Source organism: Cydia fagiglandana, chromosome 1, assembly GCF_963556715.1.
Source record: "Cydia fagiglandana chromosome 1, ilCydFagi1.1, whole genome shotgun sequence".
Lineage (NCBI taxonomy): Eukaryota > Metazoa > Arthropoda > Insecta > Lepidoptera > Tortricidae > Cydia > Cydia fagiglandana.
The window spans coordinates 30761805-30785349 of NC_085932.1; the positions used below are offsets into that span (position 1 = coordinate 30761805).

At 37.7% G+C, this 23545-nt stretch overlaps 2 protein-coding genes across 5 annotated transcripts in view; one reads left to right on the forward strand and one right to left on the reverse strand.

Annotated features, from left to right (window-relative positions):
- LOC134669563 (glycerol kinase 3) overlaps nt 1-11477 on the reverse strand; it is a 51930-nt gene extending 40453 nt beyond the window's left edge. For 2 of the 4 annotated variants that reach the window (XM_063527227.1, XM_063527233.1), the window contains exon 1: nt 4843-5008. In XM_063527227.1, coding sequence (XP_063383297.1) covers nt 4843-4915 — 73 coding nt within the window. In that variant the 5' untranslated portion in view covers nt 4916-5008. Of the gene's footprint in view, nt 1-4842; nt 5009-11352 lie in introns of those variants that run through there. The other 2 variants (XM_063527220.1, XM_063527211.1) reach the window with 2 other exon arrangements.
- Nucleotides 616-21718, forward strand: LOC134669589 (uncharacterized). Its single transcript, XM_063527242.1, has 5 exons — nt 616-805; nt 19197-19710; nt 19936-20113; nt 20333-20512; nt 20913-21718. The coding sequence occupies exons 2-5, from the start codon at nt 19209-19211 to the stop codon at nt 21703-21705; spliced, it is 1653 nt and encodes a 550-aa protein (XP_063383312.1). The 5' UTR covers nt 616-805; nt 19197-19208; the 3' UTR covers nt 21706-21718.
- Nucleotides 21719-23545: the final 1827 nt, after the last annotated feature.

The following is a 23545-nucleotide window of genomic DNA, read 5'->3' on the forward strand; positions in this document are numbered from 1 at the left end:
TTACGCGGTTATGGCTCATGGATCCTCATCCGCAAGCCGTTTCGGTGTTTGAGCAAGACAGCGCTATGATGTTCCGCTCGCCGATTGGGATTTTACAACTTTGATTAACCCTTAATTTGGCAGTGTTTGATCGCCTTTTTGTTTGTTTTCCTAACCCTAATCATGAGGACTATTAATTAGCGTCAAGGACGTTCAAGTTCAAACACGTAGTGAGTTCACCTTGACTTTTTGTACCAAATTACTATACATATAAAAAGTATATAAAGCCCTTTTTGGATGTATAGTCAGTCGTCTTTTCAATCGGACAGGCTATTAGTATATTTGCAGATTAATTCTCATTAAGTATTCAGTTTTCTAAGATGTTTGATTAATTCTGTCCACTTTTTTATTTATTCATGAAGATTCAATAATTAAATGTCACACTAATTTATTTAATGTGTTTGTAAACTTCATCACAACTTCATGTAAAAGAGGCTTTAGTTCAGTTTTTTACCTACAACACTAGCTAGTACAAAGTTTATATAATCTCTGCTATTACGCTGCACGTGTCTTATATATATGCCGACGATTGACGATTACTTCAGTAACTTGTTTCTACTTATATTATTGTGGCTTTCTACCAGAGAAGGGTTCTTATGCACATGAACCATGGATTTTTTTAGCTTTTACACAATGGGCCATTTACCAGGAACGATAATAACGTGATACAAGAGTTCTTCTAACAAACTGTGCTACTGTTGTCCCCTGGCTGACGGGACAGAAAAACAACAAGAAATACAAAAGGATCCAGGTTAAAGTAAAATGAGTATAGGTATTGACGATTTTTCATAATTTGCTACTAAAATGAGATTCTTATGAGAATAAAGAATCTTTAACCGTAAATGTGTAAAGTGCAGTGCCACCTTGTACAAAGTCGCGAGCGTAAAATCAATATTGTAAGAACGTGACAATAACATCATCTAAAAATTAGACATGACCGTAATATAGCCAGAGTTGCCAGTAGGGTTACCAATACCAGAATTTTTTAAAGTCCTAATCAAATAACTATTAAACAAACTAACAACTTCGCGATTACCCAAATTAACAGTTTAATAAATCATTATACTTAGGTATAGTCAAACTCAATATAAAAAAAGAGTGCGTCTGAACAAACTTTGCACCCACATTGACGTGACAATGTAATGAAAGTCCTATTATCATAGAATTTTGACACTTTATGATTGCAAAGTCAGTGCAGAGTTAGCTTAGCCCGGCTATAGACGAAAATTTTAGTTAGGTATCAGGCATTTCTTTTTATAATAATATTTTTTTGAATTTTGGTAGCTCTAGTTGCAAGGCACTGTACAGTAATTAATTTCAAGTTGTTTAAACTGGTTTTAGACTAGACTGTTGAATCGTTTCCGTAACCCTGAAAAAATCTTTATAATGTCACAAGACAATATTTTCGAACATATGAGACACACGACGTGACATTTAGAGTTGTATATGCAGTTGTATAGTAGGTATACGAAAGATCAAGTTAGAAGTATTTGAACAAATTAAAGTATTTTTCAGAAAAAATGCCGCTGTGGCCCGGTGGCCGAGTGGTTCAAGCACCTGCCGCGATAGCAGAGGACGTTGGTTCGATTCCAGCCTGGGTTGGATTCCAACCAGCCTTAGTAAATATATGACATTTATTTCAGTTTAAAGATCAAGTTCTTTATTTGCATTCATGTTGTTGTTGTAGTAAAAGTAGTGATGTCTCCTGGGTCACTCTTCAAAAGTATAATTAATAATGCTTTATCCTTGAGCTAACATGATTAACTGTGGAAAATTAGAAATGTAAATGAATATAAAATTTTATGAAGCACGATAAGTGATGATTACGGTGCTAATCTTATGAAGGAAAATTATATTCGCACACATTAACAAGTATCGGCTTATCACGAAAGATTAAGATATATTATGATAATAGTGTGTAGAAGAGTTTATAAACTTTATAACACTATCCTTAGCTGTAGTACTATAATGCTAGTTTAATATTTTAATTATTTTACAATTTTGTATAATTATCGTTATAATCTTTTATAATCTCATTGCTCTGAAATACTTTTAATACATTACAAAAGAATGTTTCAAAGAGATAAGTCCTTTTTATCGAAAATGCTCGTTGTTCGCTTGTAGTTTTGTGTCTCGCATATATTTTTAATTGATGTGCATTTGTACAACAAAGATACTTTGTAATACAAAGGGACAAAAGGCTAAGCAGACAACCAACAAAGAAAGTTGACGACATAAATAAATAATTTTCAAAGTTATAATTAGTGTTATTTTACAAATGTATTAATGTTTATTTTTAATTTTACTTTTAAAATATTTAAAATTAATTTTGTATTTTAAGATCCTGTTGCAAACGAGTCTGATTATTATGAAATAAGACTGAAGGATTCCCATAAGAGCTCCGCGAACAGTTTTGTGCGGAACTCTAAAAACTTTAATTTTAAATGAAATAAAAAAAACACATCTTATTGCACGCACTTTCAACACATCGCTACTTAATTATTTCGTGTCTGTATAGGGGCCCACAGATTACCAGTTCGCCGAACGATATCAGCCTGTCAATTATTCGCCAATGTCGCGATAACTGACAAGCTAATATCGTCCGGCGAACTGATAATCTGTGGGCCCCTTAACGAATAAACTTACCGTCATTCATTTTAATTTTTTAAATAAAAAAAACACGCTAGCCGAAAAACAATTCGCGCGTAATTTAAATTCCGAACGTGCGTTCCCGCGCTAACATTCATTGAGACTGCGGAGGCGCGTCAGTGCACACCCATTCGTTATCGCGCGGTGACGTGTTTTGGCAGATTAGGCAAATAATAATTACTTACATAGTATTCAGCTTTATAATATAATGTTTCGTAAATTAAAGTTTCAGTGGTTATATGTTTTCCCTTACCTACTCGATGTTTTAACAAAATTGGGGCCACATCATAGTGGTGTTGTATCGTACTAAAACATTTAATAAATCATATGGGATCCAATCTAAGAGACTATACTGAGATTATACCATAGGTAAACCTTATGTCTTTGCAATCAAGTTTACAAATGGTCAGTTGACTGTGTAGACTAGGTATGGTATCCAAAAAGTGATAGATTTCATTCTAAGAAAGCAAAGAAGCACTAGGATTTTTTTTGACAGCTAATACTTGCAGCAATAACAACATATTAGGTATTTATTCTCTTCGCTTTAGTAACAAAACCAATCAGCCAATCACGAAACAATACTTTTTTTTATCATTAATTATTGCTTGATTCTTGACAAAATATTTAAATACAAAGTCCAATATTGATAGTGTCCACTATCGATAGTGTTAACATTCATTATGCCTGCAAAAGCCGATGCTTGTTCATTAATTCATTATTTATTAGGTGCAGTCTTCTCAAACGTAATATAGTATGAGCAATGCAAAAGCATGTTTTTGCAGAAGCAAATTCCGCGGGCATTGAGGAAAATGGATTATGTAAACCCCCGCTGAGCATTCGCCCATTAGTTTAGTTTGTCATATTAATCCATGTATGGAGGGTAGTGGTAAGGAGAAAACTTTTATAATGGGAGAATATTTGCAAAAGTGTCCAGCTAAGTATAAATCTCTCCAGAGTAGCGCTAGAGTAGCTAAAAGCGTAGGCGTTATATATTGACGGAGTGAAGTGCGCTGTCTACGATTTGAAATTTTTTGTCAAATATTCTAGGTATTGTGGCGCCACCTATTTAAGGTTTTTTGGCGGACACTTTTTGATACATGGAGAGGGTTTTCTTTTACCTCTAGTACCTCTACCCTCCATATCTTATAGGTAATAGTAGTAACAATGAGATTTGCAACAGCGGCCCGATAAAATTAATAATATCCCATGCTATATTTGGAACGCTATGCTAGGTCGAATCAAACCTGCAGCTGATAGCAGGAGTGGTTATCGACGTGATATCTCTATCACTTTTTGACACCGCTAGAAAGAAAGAAATAGACACCCTGACCCGACCTGTCGCTATCAGGCGATAACTGTGTCCATCATCAGACGACCGTTGTTCTCAATCAAGAAGCATCAATTCACATAAGATTATTAATAGTTAACGGGAGTCTTTCTGTAACTTACGGAGAACGGCTAATAAACTTCTAGGACTGGACACAGCATAGGGGAAAATAGGGCCAGGGGGTCAATGACCGCTACAAAGGTTATTCTACAATTATTAAGAGAACCGCAAAATATAATCTGATCAAAAGTCGTTTTTCAGAGGTAAAAGAGTTGTGTTAGCAAATGTTTCTAAACCTTGAAAGACTAATCATTACCTCAATTAATCTAATTCCACTTAATTTACAATCCCAGAGAACCTAACTTGGTCTAGTAGAAAAAGGGGCGAATCGCCTAGTAGTACGGGTATGATGCGGATGGATGAAAGTCATGTGACGAGAGAGGTAGTACGAATGAATGTAAGGGAATGAGTAAGAGGAAAGGAAAACCGAGGAAAAGTGATATGAAACGAACGCAAGTCGCAAAGGGCGACAGAGAGGCATGGAAGAAAAAGACATGCTTCGCCGATCCCGAGTGAAAGGGATAAGACAATCAAACGATGAGTCGACGGGCGGGCGACAGAAAAGCATGGAATAAAGACATGCTGCCCTGACCCCGAGTGAATGGGATAGGGCAAGAGAATGATGAGTTGACTGGCGACAGAGATACATGAAAGAAAGACATATGCTGCGCAGACCCCGAATAATTGGGATAAGGGCAAGCGAAGCATGAGAGTACCTAACTAATGCGTCAAAAAGACAAACGATTACATAACCCACGAAAACTCACCTTGAACGGTCTTCTGTCTCCTCAAAATTCTCTTAAACGACCTATCCATCGCCCCTTTCACTCGCACACTCATTGCGGATCAGAAATCACTTGAAACGATTAAATTGATTTAATAGAAGCGACGGATTGTCTGGTCGCATGATTACTGACTAATATAGCGTGAGAAACAAAAATAGATCATGAATGAAAGGGCGAAGGGGCTGGCGCAATAAACAATGCAACACTAATTAATTAACGCGACGTAAATATGCATTTAATTGGTGCACATTTCATGGACCGATATCTCTTCTTCTTTGTCGTTATACTCTTTGCAGAGTGTCGTGGTCAACTACTGACATCAGGCACAGATGTGGCTTGCCGTACGATTTCTCGTCATTTTCCGCGGTTGGAGGTCATTCTGGCAAATGCGTTCAGGGGTCCTTCTGGCAGATTTAATTTGGTCAGTCCATCGCATAGGTGGCCTTTGACGCGGTCTTATTCCGTTTGCTCTACCGACCGATATTATAATCGTATTATTAAGACGATAAGAATGTAAGGTAAATAGAGAATTTGACAAATGAGATTTGGATGATCAATTGATCATGGATCACGTCTTAGGACAATCCACGTCAGTGCATGTATATTTTTGTTGCATTATTTATATATTTTACAATGCACACGTATACAAATAATGTTAACATATCACGACGTTATGCGAGAGTGTAATTTCAATTGCATAGGAGCGGCTTTTTGGCGGCGGGTTCAAGTGAAAAATAGCCAAGATATGGTGTGACGCTGTCACTGAAAAAGAAAAGACGTCAGTCTGAAAAATCACAGTTTCAGCCTTGGCAAACTTTTGCACTTGCCGATTTGAATACATTACACGAGCATTAGACGCAGAGTTTAATGTCTCATTGATATTCATGGAGTTTTATGAAAATAAAGTGAATTTACAAATCCTATTAGATATTATTAAATAGATCATAATCATCATGCTAACCGAAGATCGAGGTATATTAGGGAAGTTTACTAGGATTATGAATGATCACAATTCACAAGGGGTCAGATTTCTTCAACACTTATAAAAAAATTAACTGTGGGCATACATGTGAAAGGTCAGGCGCGGACAAATTCCCACCATTCCATATACATTTTTAAAATCTGACCGAGTGACACCTCGCCTCGGCAATTTAATATGTCCTTGGAAATGTCAGGGAATCACGTGAATAGTCTCGCGAACCCGTGATGACGCGCTTGCCACGCCTACATCGTCGAGACGTTACTTACGCTACGTCTTACGTAGGCGAACAACGCGCGAAAGCGGCGCGGCGCGGCGCGGTGCGGCGCGGTGCAGCTAAATCAATCCTTTGATGCCCATAGAAGTGTCCTACGTAAGCGATCTCGTTGCGAACGCGGCGCGGCGCGATTTGCACGCGAATGTCGGGCGGCGCGGCGCGGCGCGGCGCGGCGGCGGCGCGGCGAGACGCGGCACGGAAACAACAAACCGTTGTTGCGTATGGAAGTGTCCTAGGTGAGCGATTTTAACGCGATGGCGAAGCGGCGCGGCGGCGGCGCGGCGCGGCGCGGTTCTGGCGCGATCAATCCATTTGATTTTTAGACGCGAGTATGACGCGGCTAGAGGCGTGACGTATATAGAATTTACGGCTTTGATTTGATTAGTCAACTCCCGTTTGATTTCTTTATAGGTTTTTCCTGTATTCTATAGGCACAAAACTAAAAAATATTCAAATTCGCGGAAATTGGCATAAAAGACTTAACTCCAGTAGCGTCTATGGCACTTACGACTATTCTGAGTTCGCTGTAATTATTTTAATTTTTTTTAAGCTAATTGCGAAGTCTACAGCTCACAGAAAAGAGCGACTACTTTTGTTTTTAACCGCCTTAAAAAAAGGAGGTACTCAGTTTGACCTGAATGTATGTATGTATGTTTGTTCGTGTTTTTGATGCGGGTTTCAGTGGGATTTAGAGTGGGAGAGGGAGTGGGAGTGCGAGTGCGAGTGGGTGGGAGTGGGAGTGCGTCAACCGATCGTCATAATGAAACAAAAATAAATAAAACGAAATAAAAAAGTAAAAAAATAAATAAATCAATTTAAATAAACAAACATAAAAGCAAAATAACTTAATATATTTCTTTAAAAAAACCGGTTAGGGGTCATCCATTAATTACGTCACACGAATTTCTAGGTTTTTTGACCCCTCCCCCCCTCCTTGTCACACTTGGTCACATTTGGTCACATTTGGCAAACCCCTCCCCCCTAGTGTGACGTCACTTTTTTTCTACGAAATCGCCAAATCGAATTAAGTAAGTACCTAAGTATTATTAATATTTTATCAAAATATTTTTGACGATAAATATTAGTAATTTTATAACCCAAAATTGCTTAGGAAAGAAAAATAAACGAATAAAAACGACTTTCGTTTTAAAAACTTATTTAAATGTACAGCGAATAAAATAATTTAAATAAATTTTCGGTTACTCATGAAGTTAAAGTGACGTCACAAAGTTTGTGTCTCCCCCCTCCCCCATGTCACAACATGTCACATTTTCTTGAACCCCTCCCTCCCCCTAAACGTGTGATGTAATTAATGGATGACCCCTTAAGTGCGAGTCAGACTCGCGTTTCTAGGATTCCGTACATAATTCCGACTCACGCTTGACTTACATTTTTAATACGTTTTCCTGACATCTATAGGTAAAGAACTATTTTGTATATTTTTTTTCAAAATTTTAGACCTACATAGTAGTTTTGGAGATAAAGAGGGGGAATGGTCATTATTTGGCTATTTTCTTAAATAACTTCGAACCTATGTATTTTAAAATTATAAAAACCGGGCAAGTGCGAGTCGGACTCGCGCACGAAGGGTTCCGTACCATAATGCAAAAAAAAGCAAAAAAAAGCGGTCACCCATCCAAGAACTGACCACTCCCGACGTTGCTTAACTTTGGTCAAAAATCACGTTTGTTGTATGGGAGCCCCATTTAAATCTTTATTTAATTCTGTTTTTAGTATTTGTTGTTATAGCGGCAACAGAAATACATCATCTGTGAAAATTTCAACTGTCTAGCTATCACGGTTCATGAGATACAGCCTGGTGACAGACAGACGGACAGACGGACGGACGGACGGACAGCGAAGTCTTAGTAATAGGGTCCCGTTTTACCCTTTGGGTACGGAACCCTAAAAACATGTCTATCTTTAGGTTACTAATGTACATATGTATACCAAATTTCAACTTAATTGGTCCAGTAGTTTCCGACAAAATAGGCTGTGACAGACGGACAGACAGACAGACGCACGAGTGATCCTATAAGGGTTCCGTTTTTCCTTTTGAGGTACTTTCAAAAACCCAACCCGCTGAAAAGCACAAAATATTTTTTTATATACCCAGATCCCACCCCTATCCTTTTCCAGTCCCTATCCCGTCGTAAAGCCAATTTCTGCCAAAACGTAATTAATACCTAATAATAAGCAAATTAATAACCACCGGGGTAATTAATTGTGTACTTAGTTTTTGAAGGCGGTGCCAAATCAAAATGCCAGTAAACCAAAATTTCAGACAACGAAGAACGCTGCACTTACTTGCATTAAAAGACATAGTTTACTCATAATTTAAATACGAATTTTCTAATAAACCGTGTCTGTGTGCGGCCAAGGCGGTCGGGAGTGTCTCCCTAGCCGGACAAGGCCGCCGCGCCGCGCCGCTTCGCTGTGTGAGTAGGACACACCTATACGTATCAACGTTTTGTTTCTTCCTCACCGCGCCGCGCCGCGCCGCTTCGCTGTGTGAGTAGGACACACCTATACGTATCAACTTTTGTTTCTTCCTCGCCTCGCCGCGCCGCGCCGCGCCGCTTCGCTGTGTGAGTAGGACACACCTATACGTATCAACGTTTTGTTTCTTCCTCGCCGCGCCGCGCCGCGCCGCGCCGCCGCCGCGCCGCACCGCGCCGCGTTCGCGCGTTGTTCGCCTACGTAAGACGCTGCGTTACAGTTTTAGCTAAAGTCGTAAATGCGTAGCTATGCGTAAATCGCGTGATGCGTAATCTGGCACGTTATTACCATCGAGGTAGGTACCAAGTAAAAGTGGGGAGACACTCCTCCTTTCGGCTATGCTCGGCGCCGTTCGGCTCAGCATTGCTCCGAGCAATTATTAGGGTTGACACAACTTGACGTCCCATTGCGTGCACAACCACAGAAAATGATTTGAATTTTGACAACCCTAAATAGCCGAAAGGGATAGTGCCATACATAAGAAAGGAACCAGAGCTTAACTGACCAGACCAGTTTCTCAACCTTGTTGGTCACCTTATTTTGAAGGTTAAATTATAATATTTATAATGGTCTGCTTCTAGCAAAATGGTCTGTATGTGAATTTTACGAATTATGCAGAGTCATTTGGCAGTCAGTGCAGTGAGATCCATACACAGATACGACCTTTTGTAATATTGCAGTTTGGTTGACTATTGACAAAAGTGTGAAAACGTAGGAGGTATGACGTGTAAATATTTATACAGTTGAGTATAGCCAAATGTATATGTATGTATGAAGCTTGAATGTGGTTGTTGTTTGGTTCCGAAGGTGTGGCTTGTTTATCAAACAGAGACTTGGGGAAATAATATTGGAAAAATTGTGAATAACCTTGCTATCAACGAGTTAATCATTACTTTGTACCTAGTAATAGTAGTACCCAGCCACTCACATGCTTGATATTTTTCAGTGACCTCTATTATTATAATAAAATAAGGGTGATAGCTGGTAGCTACAGTTACCAAAAGCATGTGAGTGGCTAGGTACTAATAATTTGATCAGAACTTAAGGGGCCCACAGATTACAAGTTCGCCGGACGATATCAGCCTGAGTAGTGTCAGTTAATCGCAAAAGGTGACAGTTCCGAACAACTGACAGGCTGATATCATCCGGCAAACTGTTAATCTGTGGACCCCTTTGATTTTACAATATTTATTAAAGAAATCGCTAACAAAGTATCAAGATTCAAATCAAACCTTAACCACCGGAGGCTATTTTATTTTTTATTGATTTATAATTAACCTAATTCAAACACTAATCCAAGATATTAAAATTGGGGAAACAATATGTTGATACAAAAACAATAATATTCTTCCTGCTTCCTGCGATAAGTAATTGTCAATGTTTACTTGTTAAAATAATAAAATTTCCACAAAGCAAATAAATAAAAAATAGCAAATCATGTTTGTTTATCAGTGGATCAAATTGAGGTCAGACAGCGGCCAAAGTACAGATATAACCCGCATTAGTGATATCTTAGCGGAGAGATAACTTCTAAGATATAGCGACACATTTCAAGTTGTGCAGTATTAACACAAGCATTATTATATTGTAATATGATGAGATTTATGAGCTTTTCGGAACTATAATTTGATTTTTACCAGATGCTTTTCAGTGAAGGAAAACATTGTGAGGAAACCAGACTAATCCTAATAAGGCCTAATTTACCCTCTGGGTTGGAAGGTCAGGTGGCAGTCACTTTCGTAAAAACGATTGCCCATGCCAATCCTGGGATTAGTTGCCAAGTGGACCCCAGGTTCCCATGAGCTGTGGCAAAATTCTGGGACAACTTGAGGGAGATGATGTCAAACATGTTATATCAGAATGTTGTTATAAACTACTGTAAATTTGATTATGGCGGCAGCTAAGTTTGTGTGACTCTTAAACACAAACCTTACTTTTAAAATACTGGCAAAGTAATTCATTAAATTGATCTACAACCATTATAATATGCCTTGATAAGCCTTGTCAGAGTTCAATCTTTATAAATATTATCTCCTCTCGTGTCCCACCATACAAGGAAAATTGACAACCAAATTTGAATCAAAAGGTATTAGAAAATACAGTTGAATTTCTTTTATTTTAAAATTGAATGAATAACAACACAAGCAACTCTGTTCAATTTCATTAAGATTTCCCTTTAAATTTCATTGGATGTAATTTGTACTGTACTAGGTCATTGATTCATTGAACCCCAAGAGGTTAACTTATAAGTATTGTAACATACTATTGCATATAATATCCTAGTCAACAAAAGTACCTACATATGTTAGGCACCCAAACACATAAGATAATTTAAAACAAAAATGATGTGGTTAACAATCAAGACAAACATCCAAAGTTAAAAGTTGTTGACAAAATGAGGTAATGTATTCATACAGCCAAAGTGCGAATTCTTGCACTTGAAGTATCATACCGCTACATAATAAGATTAACACAATCAAACCGGTACTGCGGTTAAAGTACGCATACGAGAAAATGGCAATGAAAATTGTCAAGCCATTACTTGAAATCACCTATTGTTGCGCGATTTTCACTGGACATGAAACCGTAAGTGTCATATAAGTGTTAAGAATATTTTAAGGTTTCCTGATTAGTTTTATTGAACCATGTTTCAGTCAAAAATAGCACTCATGAATGATGTAAGGACCAAAAAATATATGCAGGATTTCGCATACGTAAAATAAACAGAATGACATACCTGCTTTAAAACCGAAGTGCTGTTATCACAAAACACGATTTATTGTTATTTTAGCACACAGCTAACATGGTAATTTAGATTTATTTCGATTTTTCAAGTGGAGAGTAAATGACACCACACCACACACACGGCACTGGGGGTCACGACAGATAAGAAAAATCAGTCACACACTAAGTACACTCACACTTTGATAGAGTTAGCAGGCGTGTATGAAGAGCGCTTTCAATTGACGACGACGCGCGACGTGAGCGTAATGCTCTATTAAACACAGATATTTGATTAGATCATAGTTAAAGTTAACGAATACATATGACGTCCAGAAAATATTTTTTTTTAGTCTCAATAATACTGATATGTTTTTTTTATTAATAAAAGTAACACTCAAGCTCAGTGCTCTTAACTATCTTCATAAATACGACAGTTAATGCCAGGTTGACATTGTTGATAATGTCCTTAAAGTCAGAGGTCAGAGGTCAAAAAATATTAATCCTTATTAAAATCGAACAGTAATGGAAACTTACGAACTTGTTTCTTATGACTATTTATCTAGACACGCGGCAGCGTGTCAAGCCAAGTTCAAGCAAAGGAACGGGCTAGCCAGCGCCAAGTGTAATATTACACGAACCACTTGGTGCCACTTTTGACCCTTCTATAACTCAAAACATCTTTGACGTAAACACATAAAACTACGTGTGTTTAATTATATCCATAAGGATATCTAGAAGCCCAAATTTCATGAAGCTAGCTCAAACGGTTATAAAGGTATGAAGGTCAAAAAGTCGTAAATTTTAAGACTGACTTATGACTTATAGTACCTAAACCTAACCTACTTCCAGATGACCTAGAAGGATGAAATTTGGAATCCAGCTTGGTTATTGTGTGTAACCGTAGGAAAAAATCTAAAAATAAAATAAAGTTAAAAAATAGGGGGGGTCCCCATACAAAAAAACCATTTTTTATTGGGACTGACATATAAGTACCTAAACCTAACCTACTTCCAGATGACCTAGAAGGATGAAATTTGGAATCCAGCTCGGTTATTGTGTGTAACCGTAGGAAAAAATCTAAAAATAAAATAAAGTTTAAAAATTGGGGGCCCCATACAAAAAAAATCATTTTTTTTTTTTTTTTTTTATTATGCATGGGTTTACTCATGGCCACAGACTAGCCGAGGCGTAGACGTGGCCTACGATGGAGCGAGCTCGCCCAGAAGGTGCCTGTTCACTCTTGATTTGAAGGTTGCCGGGTTATAAGAGCACGGAAATATAGACGCCGGCAAGGAATTCCATTCCTTGGCAGTGCGCATAAGGAAAGTAGAAGCAAAGCGCTTAGTGCGAATTGGCGGAATATCTACCAAGTAAGGATGGAAACCGGCCGTGCGTCTAAAAGTCCGATGGTAGAATGGGGACGGTGGAATCGCATCGGTGGAGTCGGCATTTTTAAATATTTTTGTATTGTAGCGTTGGAACCGTTACAAGCAAGATATTTGAATAGTTTCAAATATCTGCTTGTCCCCAATATATGTATTATTATATTTGCTATATTAAAATAAAGTTTAGTCAAAAAATAAGTGGTGTCCCCATACAAAAAACTTGTAATACGCTCTAAACAACCGGCCAACGGTGTGTCGTCGGCGGCGCGCGGCACCACATAATTATACAAAGAACAGAAGTAAAAACCATACAGCGGAAACACAAGAAAAAACATTAAATCTCAATACCTGCCTAGTTTTCTTTACAAAAAGTATTGATATCCCACCAAAAACATAAATGTAAAAAAGGAGAGCCAAGTTCAATACAAAAATTATGCTTGGCTGTGGGGCTCGCCGCAAAAAGAATGGAGATCTAAATGAGTGCCACTGCCAAGTTCTATGCAAAATCCAAATATGTATTTATAGGAACAAAATAACATTATAAACAAGTATTAAACTCTATTTCTTTGCTTTATTGGATACCTATAACAATTGCTGTTATTTAAAAAAATGTGAGATCTTAAAGTAGGTTAGATTTGGCTTGGCCAGATTTTATCAGAATTACAATATATATAAATTGATTGATGTAATGAAAACTGGCCAAGTCAAATCTAACCTACTTTAAGATCTCACATTTTTTTAAATAACAGCAATTGTTATAGGTATCCAATAAAGCAAAGAAATAGAGTTTAATACTTGTTTATAATGTTATTTTGTTCCTATAAATACATATTTGGATTTTGCATAGAACTTGGCAGTGGCACTCATTTAGATCTCCATTCTTTTTGCGGCGAGCCCCACAGCCAAGCATAATTTTTGTATTGAACTTGGCTCTCCTTTTTTACATTTATGTTTTTGGTGGGATATTATATTACATCACTAGCAAGCAAAGGTCAAGCTCAAAATACTTGCTTAAGGTCTAAAGTTATCTCCTCAGGGTCATTGCAGTCAGGGACTACCTTACCTAGCGACACACTAGCGACACAATGATAATATTCACTCCTCAGTGTTAAACTTTTTGTATTATTTTCAGAAACTGATAAGAACCTATAGAAGAATCTTAACGCCTACACAAATTTAATAGCAACATTTTATCGATTGAAAAGCACATGGACACAAAAATGTTGCATAGGCGACATGCGTAGTGAAAAACCCAAAACGGTTTGACCATTTGGGGCATTTGGTTTCTGCCAGTTTAACTTGACGATATATTTTATGTCATATATCCATAAAAGTCGTACATTTCTTGATTACTTATTATAAATAAAATGTAGGCAGGAGGTGCAGCCGTAGCTCACGATTCATAAAACTACTTGGAACCTTGTCTAATTAAGAAAACCAAGTGCGAGTCGGACTCGCGCGTGCCCTTACCAGGTTTCTAACCTTGGGACCTCCTGCTTCGTAGGCAGGGTCACTAAAAATAGAGTTGATTATGCTGTGTGCAAAAATTTAACGAAACAAAACTGGTAAGGTTCCAATTGGATGTCATGGTTTCAATTTCATCGAACTGAATAAGTAGGTACTTAGGTACCTTGGGCCTTAGGAGGCTTAGTTATATAAAATGATCATCTCATCTCATAAACCTACTAAACCAGGATATCCCATACACGGCGCGTTGTGTCACAAATTCACAATCCTTATAAATACATTTGAATGACATCATACAACTTTCGCTGAGAGAGGACCACGCATTTGGCGCCAGGATCTATCGGTGAAAACACCTTTTGTTTGTTTATTCGTAAGTTAATAAGTTCGTTTTTTGTGTTGTTCAAGGGTAAGTAGGCTTGCTATTAATGTTGTTTACTTAATTAATATGCAGAGATGTGACTTATTTGAAATACTTGTATTTAAAATGCAAATACAAAATGCAAAATACCTATTTTGTATTTTGTATTTAAATACCTTTTGAAGAAAACTATTTTGTATTTTATTTGAAATAGTTTTTGGGACCTATTTTCTATTTTCAAAATACAAAATACTCTATAGTAGGTAGGTAATTTAGGTAGGATTTACAATCTCTTCTGATGTTACAATCCTGGCAACTCTCTCATTCTTTTAACATGGAACTGTTGAATTTGTTTAGTAACGTCGCACATGACCACAAGCGTAGCGAGTGGTTAAAAAAGTGGAATCTTGAGTGTTAGGAGGGTTTCAAGGCACGAGAGGAGAACAAACTTTTCTGCCCTGGTTAAACACAAACGAGACGTTTTCATCACACTAACGAGAGACATTATACTAGCTGTGTAACATTGCAAATTAATACTTTAAAAGTTGGCCGATAAAAACCATCATCCATACCTACATCCTACCGGTTAATATGAGCAAACAACTAGAAATTTGCACTTTAGATAGAGGATTGATTTCAAAGAACAAAGAGAGTCTTTTCAACTTGGAAATTCTGAGTAATACTTTTTAATTCAGACTAGGAATTCACTACTCAGAGTACCTTTTATCGAAAAGCATTTGTATTTTAAAAAAGTATTTTAAAAATACCTATTTCGTATTTTGTATTTAAATACAAATTCAAAAACTATTTTGTATTTTGCATTTGAAATAGTATTATCAAGGAAGTATTTGTATTTTGTATTTAAATACTTTTTATAAAGTATTTTTCGCATCTCTGTTAATATGTACATTATTGTACCTACTTAATAACCTCCACACGTATTTCTACTCCACTCCACTTGTTTTAAAACAAATGTATCTGCCTTGAGGTGAAATTTGAAAACATTTTTCTTACAAAATTAGTACTCTTTATATATTGGAAGAACCTTCAACAGCATGGCATTTATCATATAAGTACCTACCTACCTACAGACTTGACATAATGTAGGTATTCTAGGTCCGTGGAGATGATGTTCGTTCGTTTTCCATAAAAAAGTCCCAATAGTTTGCTCAAATCGACACGTTTCTCATTAAAAAGTTCTTTAACATTATTATCACCAAAAGTGGGTCAATGTTCATTTGGATCGACTTCCCAATTTACGCGCACCATTTTGATTTTCTTTTGTCACATGACTATAAGCTAACCTATTTCGAGTTCTATTTTCATTTGAATAAGTTTGAAAATGGATTGTTTTAAGTGTAACAGTGCGCTCTCAGTACAAAGTGTCATTGTTAAATGTAGCGATAATTGTGTTTTGGGCACTTTGTTTTATCACAGGTGGTACAGACTAGTAGAAAAGGTTTTGAAATAGGATTCATTATAACTGAGAAAGGCAATGTGTGTGGTGTGTGTATATGCACAGGTTACTTAATATAATTTTTATGACAATACTACTTATAGCTGGGCTCGAAACTTCGCCCGCTATGGGTTTGGTCGGTGTTATTTATGGGCCCTGCAACGGCTGTAACCTTATAGCGATATTTTCAAAAATAATAATTATAGCCTATGTTCGAACACAGACCTTAAGTTTTCTGCATCCTATATAATTTCACTAACACAAGCCGTGAAGAAGTAGGTATTAAACAAACAGGCAGAGAGACAGACTGTTACCTTGTATAAATTGGATTTTTTATGAATTGATTCAAGTTAGCAAAATTTATTTATTCAACGAGATAGCAAAGTTGACGTTTTTTGAGTGTCTCGGGTAATATAAGCGGGATAAAAGGAAGCTTTTATTCTACACGTTTTTATTGCTTAATTTTAGCTGACGAAGTGAAAAATCGATTCCCACTTGCGAACAAAACATTACCGTATCGTGAGAACTAAACACAATGTCCATAATTTTTAAGAAAAAAAAACCGACTTCCATGGGGGCCGATGAAAGATTATTGTAGATGGTACACTATGTAGAAAACGAGGTAAAACCACCCACTTTTCTACTAGCATTTCGCTTCTGTATAATGGCTCCTCTACAGGATGGGCCAACGCCGGCCACTCCAAGGGACGCAGCCATGCGGTAGAATGAGATAGCAATATCACTTGCTCCCTCTAACGCATAAATGCGTCCCTTGGAGTGGCCGGCGTTGGCCCATCGTCAAGAGGGGCCATGAGGGTCGTAGTTCTAGCCTAACCTAACCCACTCCTCAGATAGCAGTTCGGTTCTGTGCGGATCGCAGTTCGAACCTAATCAAACCCACTTTCCAAGTAGCATTTCGTTTCTGTAAGGCTCGCAGTTCTAACCTAATCCTTGTTCGGTTCTGTGAGGATCGCAGTTCAAACCTAACCTAATCCACTTAATGGCGCATGCCGTGCGGTGTACGGGGGTTTAAGCGGGAGGGGCTAGTAAGATTGGCATCATCGTACTTTATACCTACATTAATTTTATGGTAGGTAATCATAGTTGTTTATTTAGTTAAGGTACCAATAGTGGTTTTCTGGGTCAAGGTCCGGGTCCGAGTCCGGGTCCGAGTCCGGGTCCGAGTCCGGGTCCGGGTCCGTGTCCGGGTCCGAGACCGGGTCCGAGTCCGGATCCGAGTCCGAGTCCGGTTCCGAGTCCGGGTCCGAATCCGGATCCGAGTCCAAGTCCGGGTCCGAACCGGATCCGGGTATGAGTCCGACTCCGGGTCCCAGTCCAAGTCAAAATCGAAATTCGTAATCACCAAACGTGTACCATGCGTCATTGAAGAGTTCTGTTCTGGTCATCATCAGCAGTTCCACTTCATCAAATGCAACAGTTTTTAATGAAAATGCTTGATTTTCTTATGTAAATACAAAAATCTCTATACGCGTGCCTTTAAGATTTGAGGAGTTCCCTTGATTCCTCATGGATCCCATCATCAGAACTCGAGCTTGACAAAAATGTGGCTTAAAAACTTAACTTGCTTAACAAACATAACGAAGAGGACAAATCGCCAACCGTGAACTATGCGTCGTTAAAGAGTTCCGTTCTGATCATCATCAGCAGTTCTACTTCATCAAATGTCACTTTTTTGGGTGTATATGCTTGATTTGTTGATAAAAACCCAAAAATCACTATATATATGCCTTTAAGATTTGAAGAGTTCCCTCGATTCCTCATGGATCCCATCATCAGAACTGGGTTTTGACAAAAACGGGATCAATCTGTATGCATATACATTCAATCAAAAAAAGAATTTTCAAAATCGATCCAGTAATGACGGAGATATGGAGTAACAAACATAAAAAAAAATAAAAAAAAAAATGAAAAAAAATATAAAATATAAAAAAAAACATACAACCGAATTGATAACCTCCTTCTTTGAGATTTGGAAGTCGGTTAAAAAACAACAATTAACGCGACCGGGAGCCGAACCCAGGCCCTAATTACGCGGTCATACAGTGCGACTACGATACAGTGTCGTGGTACGGATACCTTACTAATGACCCTAATGAGTGTTTTACACATTCTTTTGTCGCGTACAAGTCAGTGTCACTAGAGCGTCTTCATTTACAACTTTTTTCTTTAGTGTCCTATGCGAAAATTATTGTGTTCTCATTCTGAAGATGTATTTATGATTACTAAGCGAAAACTCTCCAAAAAGCGCCTGCGCTTGGCTTATATGCAATATTGAGTAGAGTCGGGAACCAGCAATAAGAAAGAACAGTTGTTATTGGGTATGAGTGCTTAGTTTACCTAATACAGCTTGAGTCGCCAAGGCTGGTATGCTTTTCAATATATTAGTGACTAAATATTTTCCCAGTTTAGTACAAGTAATTAATTATAGTCACGGCAAGCAGTAAAAATGCTATTAATTTATAAATGGTCAAGCAAATTTTGTCAGTAGAAAAAGGCGCGAAATTCAAATTTTCTATGAGACGATATCCCTTCGCGCCTACATTTTTAAAATTTGCCGCCTTTTTCTACTGACAAAGTCTGCTTGACCATCTATAGCTTAATTTTTTCTGTATTGGCAGAAAAAGTTTGCTAAGTTTATAAATACTTACTTATTATTGCGCTATTCTATTCCCTACAGGGTGAACGTACATCCAGCTGCAAAAGTGCATATAATTACATTCGAGATGCACCGGATATTCGGTTACTATCCGGTATCCGGCCTATCCGGCCTTGATTTCTATATCCGGCCGGATACCGGATAGTAAAATTGCTATAATATACATATAGCAATTAAAAAATAGGATAGTAAGATTTCGGAGTAAACTAATAGGATTTAAGAAACAGTCTTGATCATAAGTAATCGTACTTGTTTATTATTTTAAAACAATTTAAAAAACATTCCACTGACTTGCACGCGCACTCATTTCGAACCTAGAAATGTCTCCGCGCGAACGTTAATTAGGAAACAAGTCAAACCTACAGAATGCGCACCTGTAAAACCGAAATGTAGGTATAGTTCCGCTGGCCGAATGCATCACTAGTGTACATGCAATTTTGCAGTTCGCTGTACGTCATGATTGGTCGCAGTAAGTACGACAGTAAAAATAAGTAATGCTATGGTTTTTTTTCAGGTTCTCATCACAATGAGCACACTCCGAATAGCCTTTTTACTGATCACAGTTAATGTGTTCGCTGATGAAGCTAATATAACTTCACCAGCATTACCGGAACCTAAAAACTTTAAATTTGAAGACCAGCCTACACAATCTTACGGTCTCATAAGATTTGAAGACCAAGACCAAGAGTTTGATGGCAGCCACAACACAATCGATGAACAAAGGATAAAGTTTGAAACTGATGGTGTCACAGACAATAGGTTCCAGCAATATGATAACCAGGACAACATTGAGCGACAGAAGATTAAATTTGAAGAAGATAAAAGAAATCAAAGACCTAATCAACAAAAGAAGAAACGAAGAAGAAGACCAAAGAGGTTACCAAATGGAGCTCAAGGTTTTAGGTATCCAGCCCAGCAGGATCCTGGATCACCTGTTTATCCTGGAGTACCTAATTATCCTGGTCCTGTATTTGGGCCTGGACCAATTTATCCGGGACAGAGACCTTATCAACCCTATACACTTTACAGTGAGTTGAGTAATATTTATTTATTTATATTCTGCATTCCGCCTTCGAGGCTTTAATTAATTTTTTGTATTAAAAGCAAAAAGATTGTAGTAAAAAAAGGTTTAATATAGGCCTGAGTTATGCAGATCTTGACCTGAACTTTTGCGTAGGTATGTCATGTAAACTCTGAAAGGTCTCAAGTTCCTTTTTATGACCTACTCAAATTATACCTGCTTATGATTCCAGAGCCTCGTCCCTCTGCCACGTCAGAGGCCCTCTCAGCCGTGACAGAAGCCCTAACTTCCTTAGCATTATATGATGATGCTCAGTGCGTACCCAGAATGCTTTGTGAGGCGGCCGGAGGTGGATCCCTCCCTGGATCTGGAATACTGCAGTCTGTTGCTGGGCTACAACCATTGCTTACGTAAGTACCATACGAATAACAATAAATGACTTCGAAAACATTACTCCATCATTTTATAATTTTCATTAGCCGTTTCACTTAACCATTAATGTTTATTTTCGCGAATTAATGCTCAAATTATGTAGTACAAATAATTTCAAGAGTGTGCTATCCTAAATTAGAGTTCACGGATTAACTGTTTTGGCTCTTTTCTTTAAAACAACCTCTTATACTTTCCAGCTTACTCTCGGCCTACAACGGCATCAGCTCTTCCCCACTCTTCGTTTTCGGCCGAGCCGTCTTCCTCGGCATGACTTCCAAGGCTAATCCTGGGACCTGTCGCTACGCGTACCCTCAATGCCCCAACGATCCTGAGCAGCTAGTCCACTATTTGAACAACCATAACGGAGGCTTCTTCAGGTATAGTATATTATAGCTGCTGACATATGTCCCTGATGTTCAGGAGGAACACTGTTTCTATCTGTGCACTTCCACAACAATTGGGATGCCCTTAATTTTTTTGCACCCCAGAAATTTGATGTCCTCTGTTCTGTTTTGTATTTACTATTCCCAATTGTTGGGACACCGGCTTTTACTCCGGGGTGGTGGGGTCCGCTCCCGCATTTTCGCCCATCAGGAATAAGAAATACTGAGTACATAGGTAATTACTATTTCGATAATCGACTGAGTTCTCAGGACAGACTTATCAAATGTCAGGTTGCGACCAGATTTAGTTTTATAAGTCATCACCATCATCAAATCACTTAACATTTTTACCTACTACATTTTCGCTTTACCAAATCTTCACAATTTATTTCAGGTTCTTTGCAGCCCCACAACTGAACCAACAGCAGGGGCTAGAGCAGTTTTACAACCAGCTATCAGGGCAGAATTATGGATTGTATCAACCACAACAACCGTCTCAACCTAACCAGTACCAAAACCAGAATTCGCAGCAAGGATATGGTCTACAACAGCAGAATCAGTATTTATACGACCAACAGTTCGGTCAATATCATCAACAATATGTGCCTCAACAATATCAGAATCCTAACCTCCAAGGTTATGGTCTCCAACAACAATTGAATCAGAATTATCAAAGACCAAATCCGTATGGCAACGGATATGGTTTTTACGGCCAGAATTATCCTTATCAAAAGAGTCTTAACCAAAGCAGTTTTGAAAACAGGATTCAAAAGAGAATACAAAATGTACGAAACACTGTTATTGTTAACGTCAGTTCTAAACCAACATGGTCTTTTCCTGAAGATTCAAACAGGAATGTTTATAGCAATGTAAGGTTAGGTAAAGTTATTAATTTCCCTCAAAGTAATGTGAACTCTATCACTGCAAGTAAAGGTTTCGTTTTTCCTGGCATTCAAAGTAATAGAGAATATTCGATTGATAGTATTGAGGCTGAGGAATTTGACAATAATTTTGAACAAAAGGGAGTGGATGATTTTAGGTTTTTTAATCAGAACAATGATGGGGAATTTAAGAATGGTGGTGATGGTATCAATAATGATGGCCTTAGAGTTTTGTATGTAGTCAGGGGTAACGGAGATCCTAATCATCCTGAAATAGTGCGACTTGCTCCTGGTCAAACTCTGTAAATATATTTTTCTATTACAATGTATCCTGATAAACGTCTGTAATATATTACAGTGATGTTGCCTTTGGAAAATAATAAAGTTACTTATTTTATTCTGTACAATTTTAATATGTAAATAAATACTTTATTAATAATCCATGAAACTAATCTAGATAAAGTTTTCTGTAATGTTATTGAACGTGTAAGTGTACATAAGTACTTAATAATATTTTCAGGAAGACATATTTAAAATTGTAATTGTTGCTCTCGACCTAAAAACAATTCTACTCGGTATTTAAAACATTCCTTATAAAATTAGCACTAAATAAGACTATGACTGACTAATTGTTGTTAGGACAAAATAATAAAGTTATTGTAACAAATCTTTAGAATTTTTACATTGACATCTATTTTAAAGTAAAATAGTGAAATTTATAAACTCCATAAACAGGTGATGAATTGAATGCTGACAGTGTATTGTTACAGAATAAATAATAGTACTAGGTACAGAAGACTCACTCTCTAAAGGGGCCCACTGATTAACAGTCCGCCGAATAGTATCGGCCTGTCAGTTGTTCGGAACTGTCAAATTTTTTTTCTAACTGACAGCCGATACCGTCCGGCGGACTGTTAATCAGTGGGCCCCTTAACAAAACGCGTCTGTTACGATCAGCACAGATATGGCCGCTAGGTGGCGACAGCGCCACGCGCGGCTTATGGCTTTCCCCAAAATTGGGGCGGAACGGAAGTAGGTACTTTTAGCTACCTGTAGCAAAGCGACGAAATCGCGGAGTGAGCCACGCCTGGTATTGTACTTATAAGCCATTAACTTCTGCCCGCGGCTTTGTCTGTCTACTTGTCTAGAATGCAGATGACGATTGATAAAAACTAACTTAGGTACCTACCTATGTCTTTCCCGGCCCTCAAACTACATAATTACCAAATTTCATCTAAATTTGTTAAGCGATTTAAGAGGTAATACAGTATCTACAGACAGAGTTACTTTCGCATTTATCTACAGGGTGATTCAGGAGACGTGAGCAGGACTAACACTGCGCATTTCGTAAATTATAAGCAACTGTTTGCGTATCAGTATTAGTGAGATTAACGTTAATTTTCTAGTCATGTTGAAAAAAAAAGTTATTGATTTATTTACGAAATGCATGGTCACCCTAAAATTACAATACTAAACCACCGATACTCTGTGTCAAATATAATGTCATCACTGTCATCACGATCTGGTTACTTTTGAAAACTCGTATCTCACTCAAGTTTGACAGTTATTTTATTCGTAATCATAACGCTGTTATTACGGTTAAAGAGTTTTATGTTCAGTGATTAGGTCTTGTAGGGTGACTATGATTGTAGAGAAATAAACAAGCCCTCACTAAAAAGTTAAAAAATAGGAAAAACTGTGGTTGTTTCGCCTAAATAAAACGGTGATCGATCAATTATCAGTTACTGAGTGTGCAGGATTAGTCCTGCTCACGTCTCATGAATCACCCTAAAAAGACACGGTGGGTGGTTCCTTAATACATTTTGGAATATACAGACTCTGTACAATTGACACATAGGTACAGTCACCTGCAATAATATGTTACGCTTCAAAGGCCGCAAAAATATGTGACACGCTCTTATGGCTCTACAAATAAGATCGTGTCAGATATTTTTACGGTCTTCGTTACGTAACATATTATTGCAGGTGACTGTACATTGTTAGAAAAGCAAATAATTTACGCAATCACATATTAATTCTGAATTCAAAACTTGACTTCCGATTTTGGTCGTGCATTTGATTTTTGACAGGCAATCTTGTATACGTCGCCGGCCGATCGTAAGATCAGGCATATCGTGAAATTCCT

Bases quoted from the DNA above. Each gene is read 5' to 3' on its own strand.
- LOC134669589 (XM_063527242.1), top strand. From the start codon at position 19,209: ATGAGCACACTCCGAATAGCCTTTTTACTGATCACAGTTAATGTGTTC. The intron at 19,711-19,935 runs GTGAGTTGAGTA...TTATGATTCCAG, and splicing joins TCAACCCTATACACTTTACA to AGCCTCGTCCCTCTGCCACG. The intron at 20,114-20,332 runs GTAAGTACCATA...TATACTTTCCAG, and splicing joins GGGCTACAACCATTGCTTAC to CTTACTCTCGGCCTACAACG.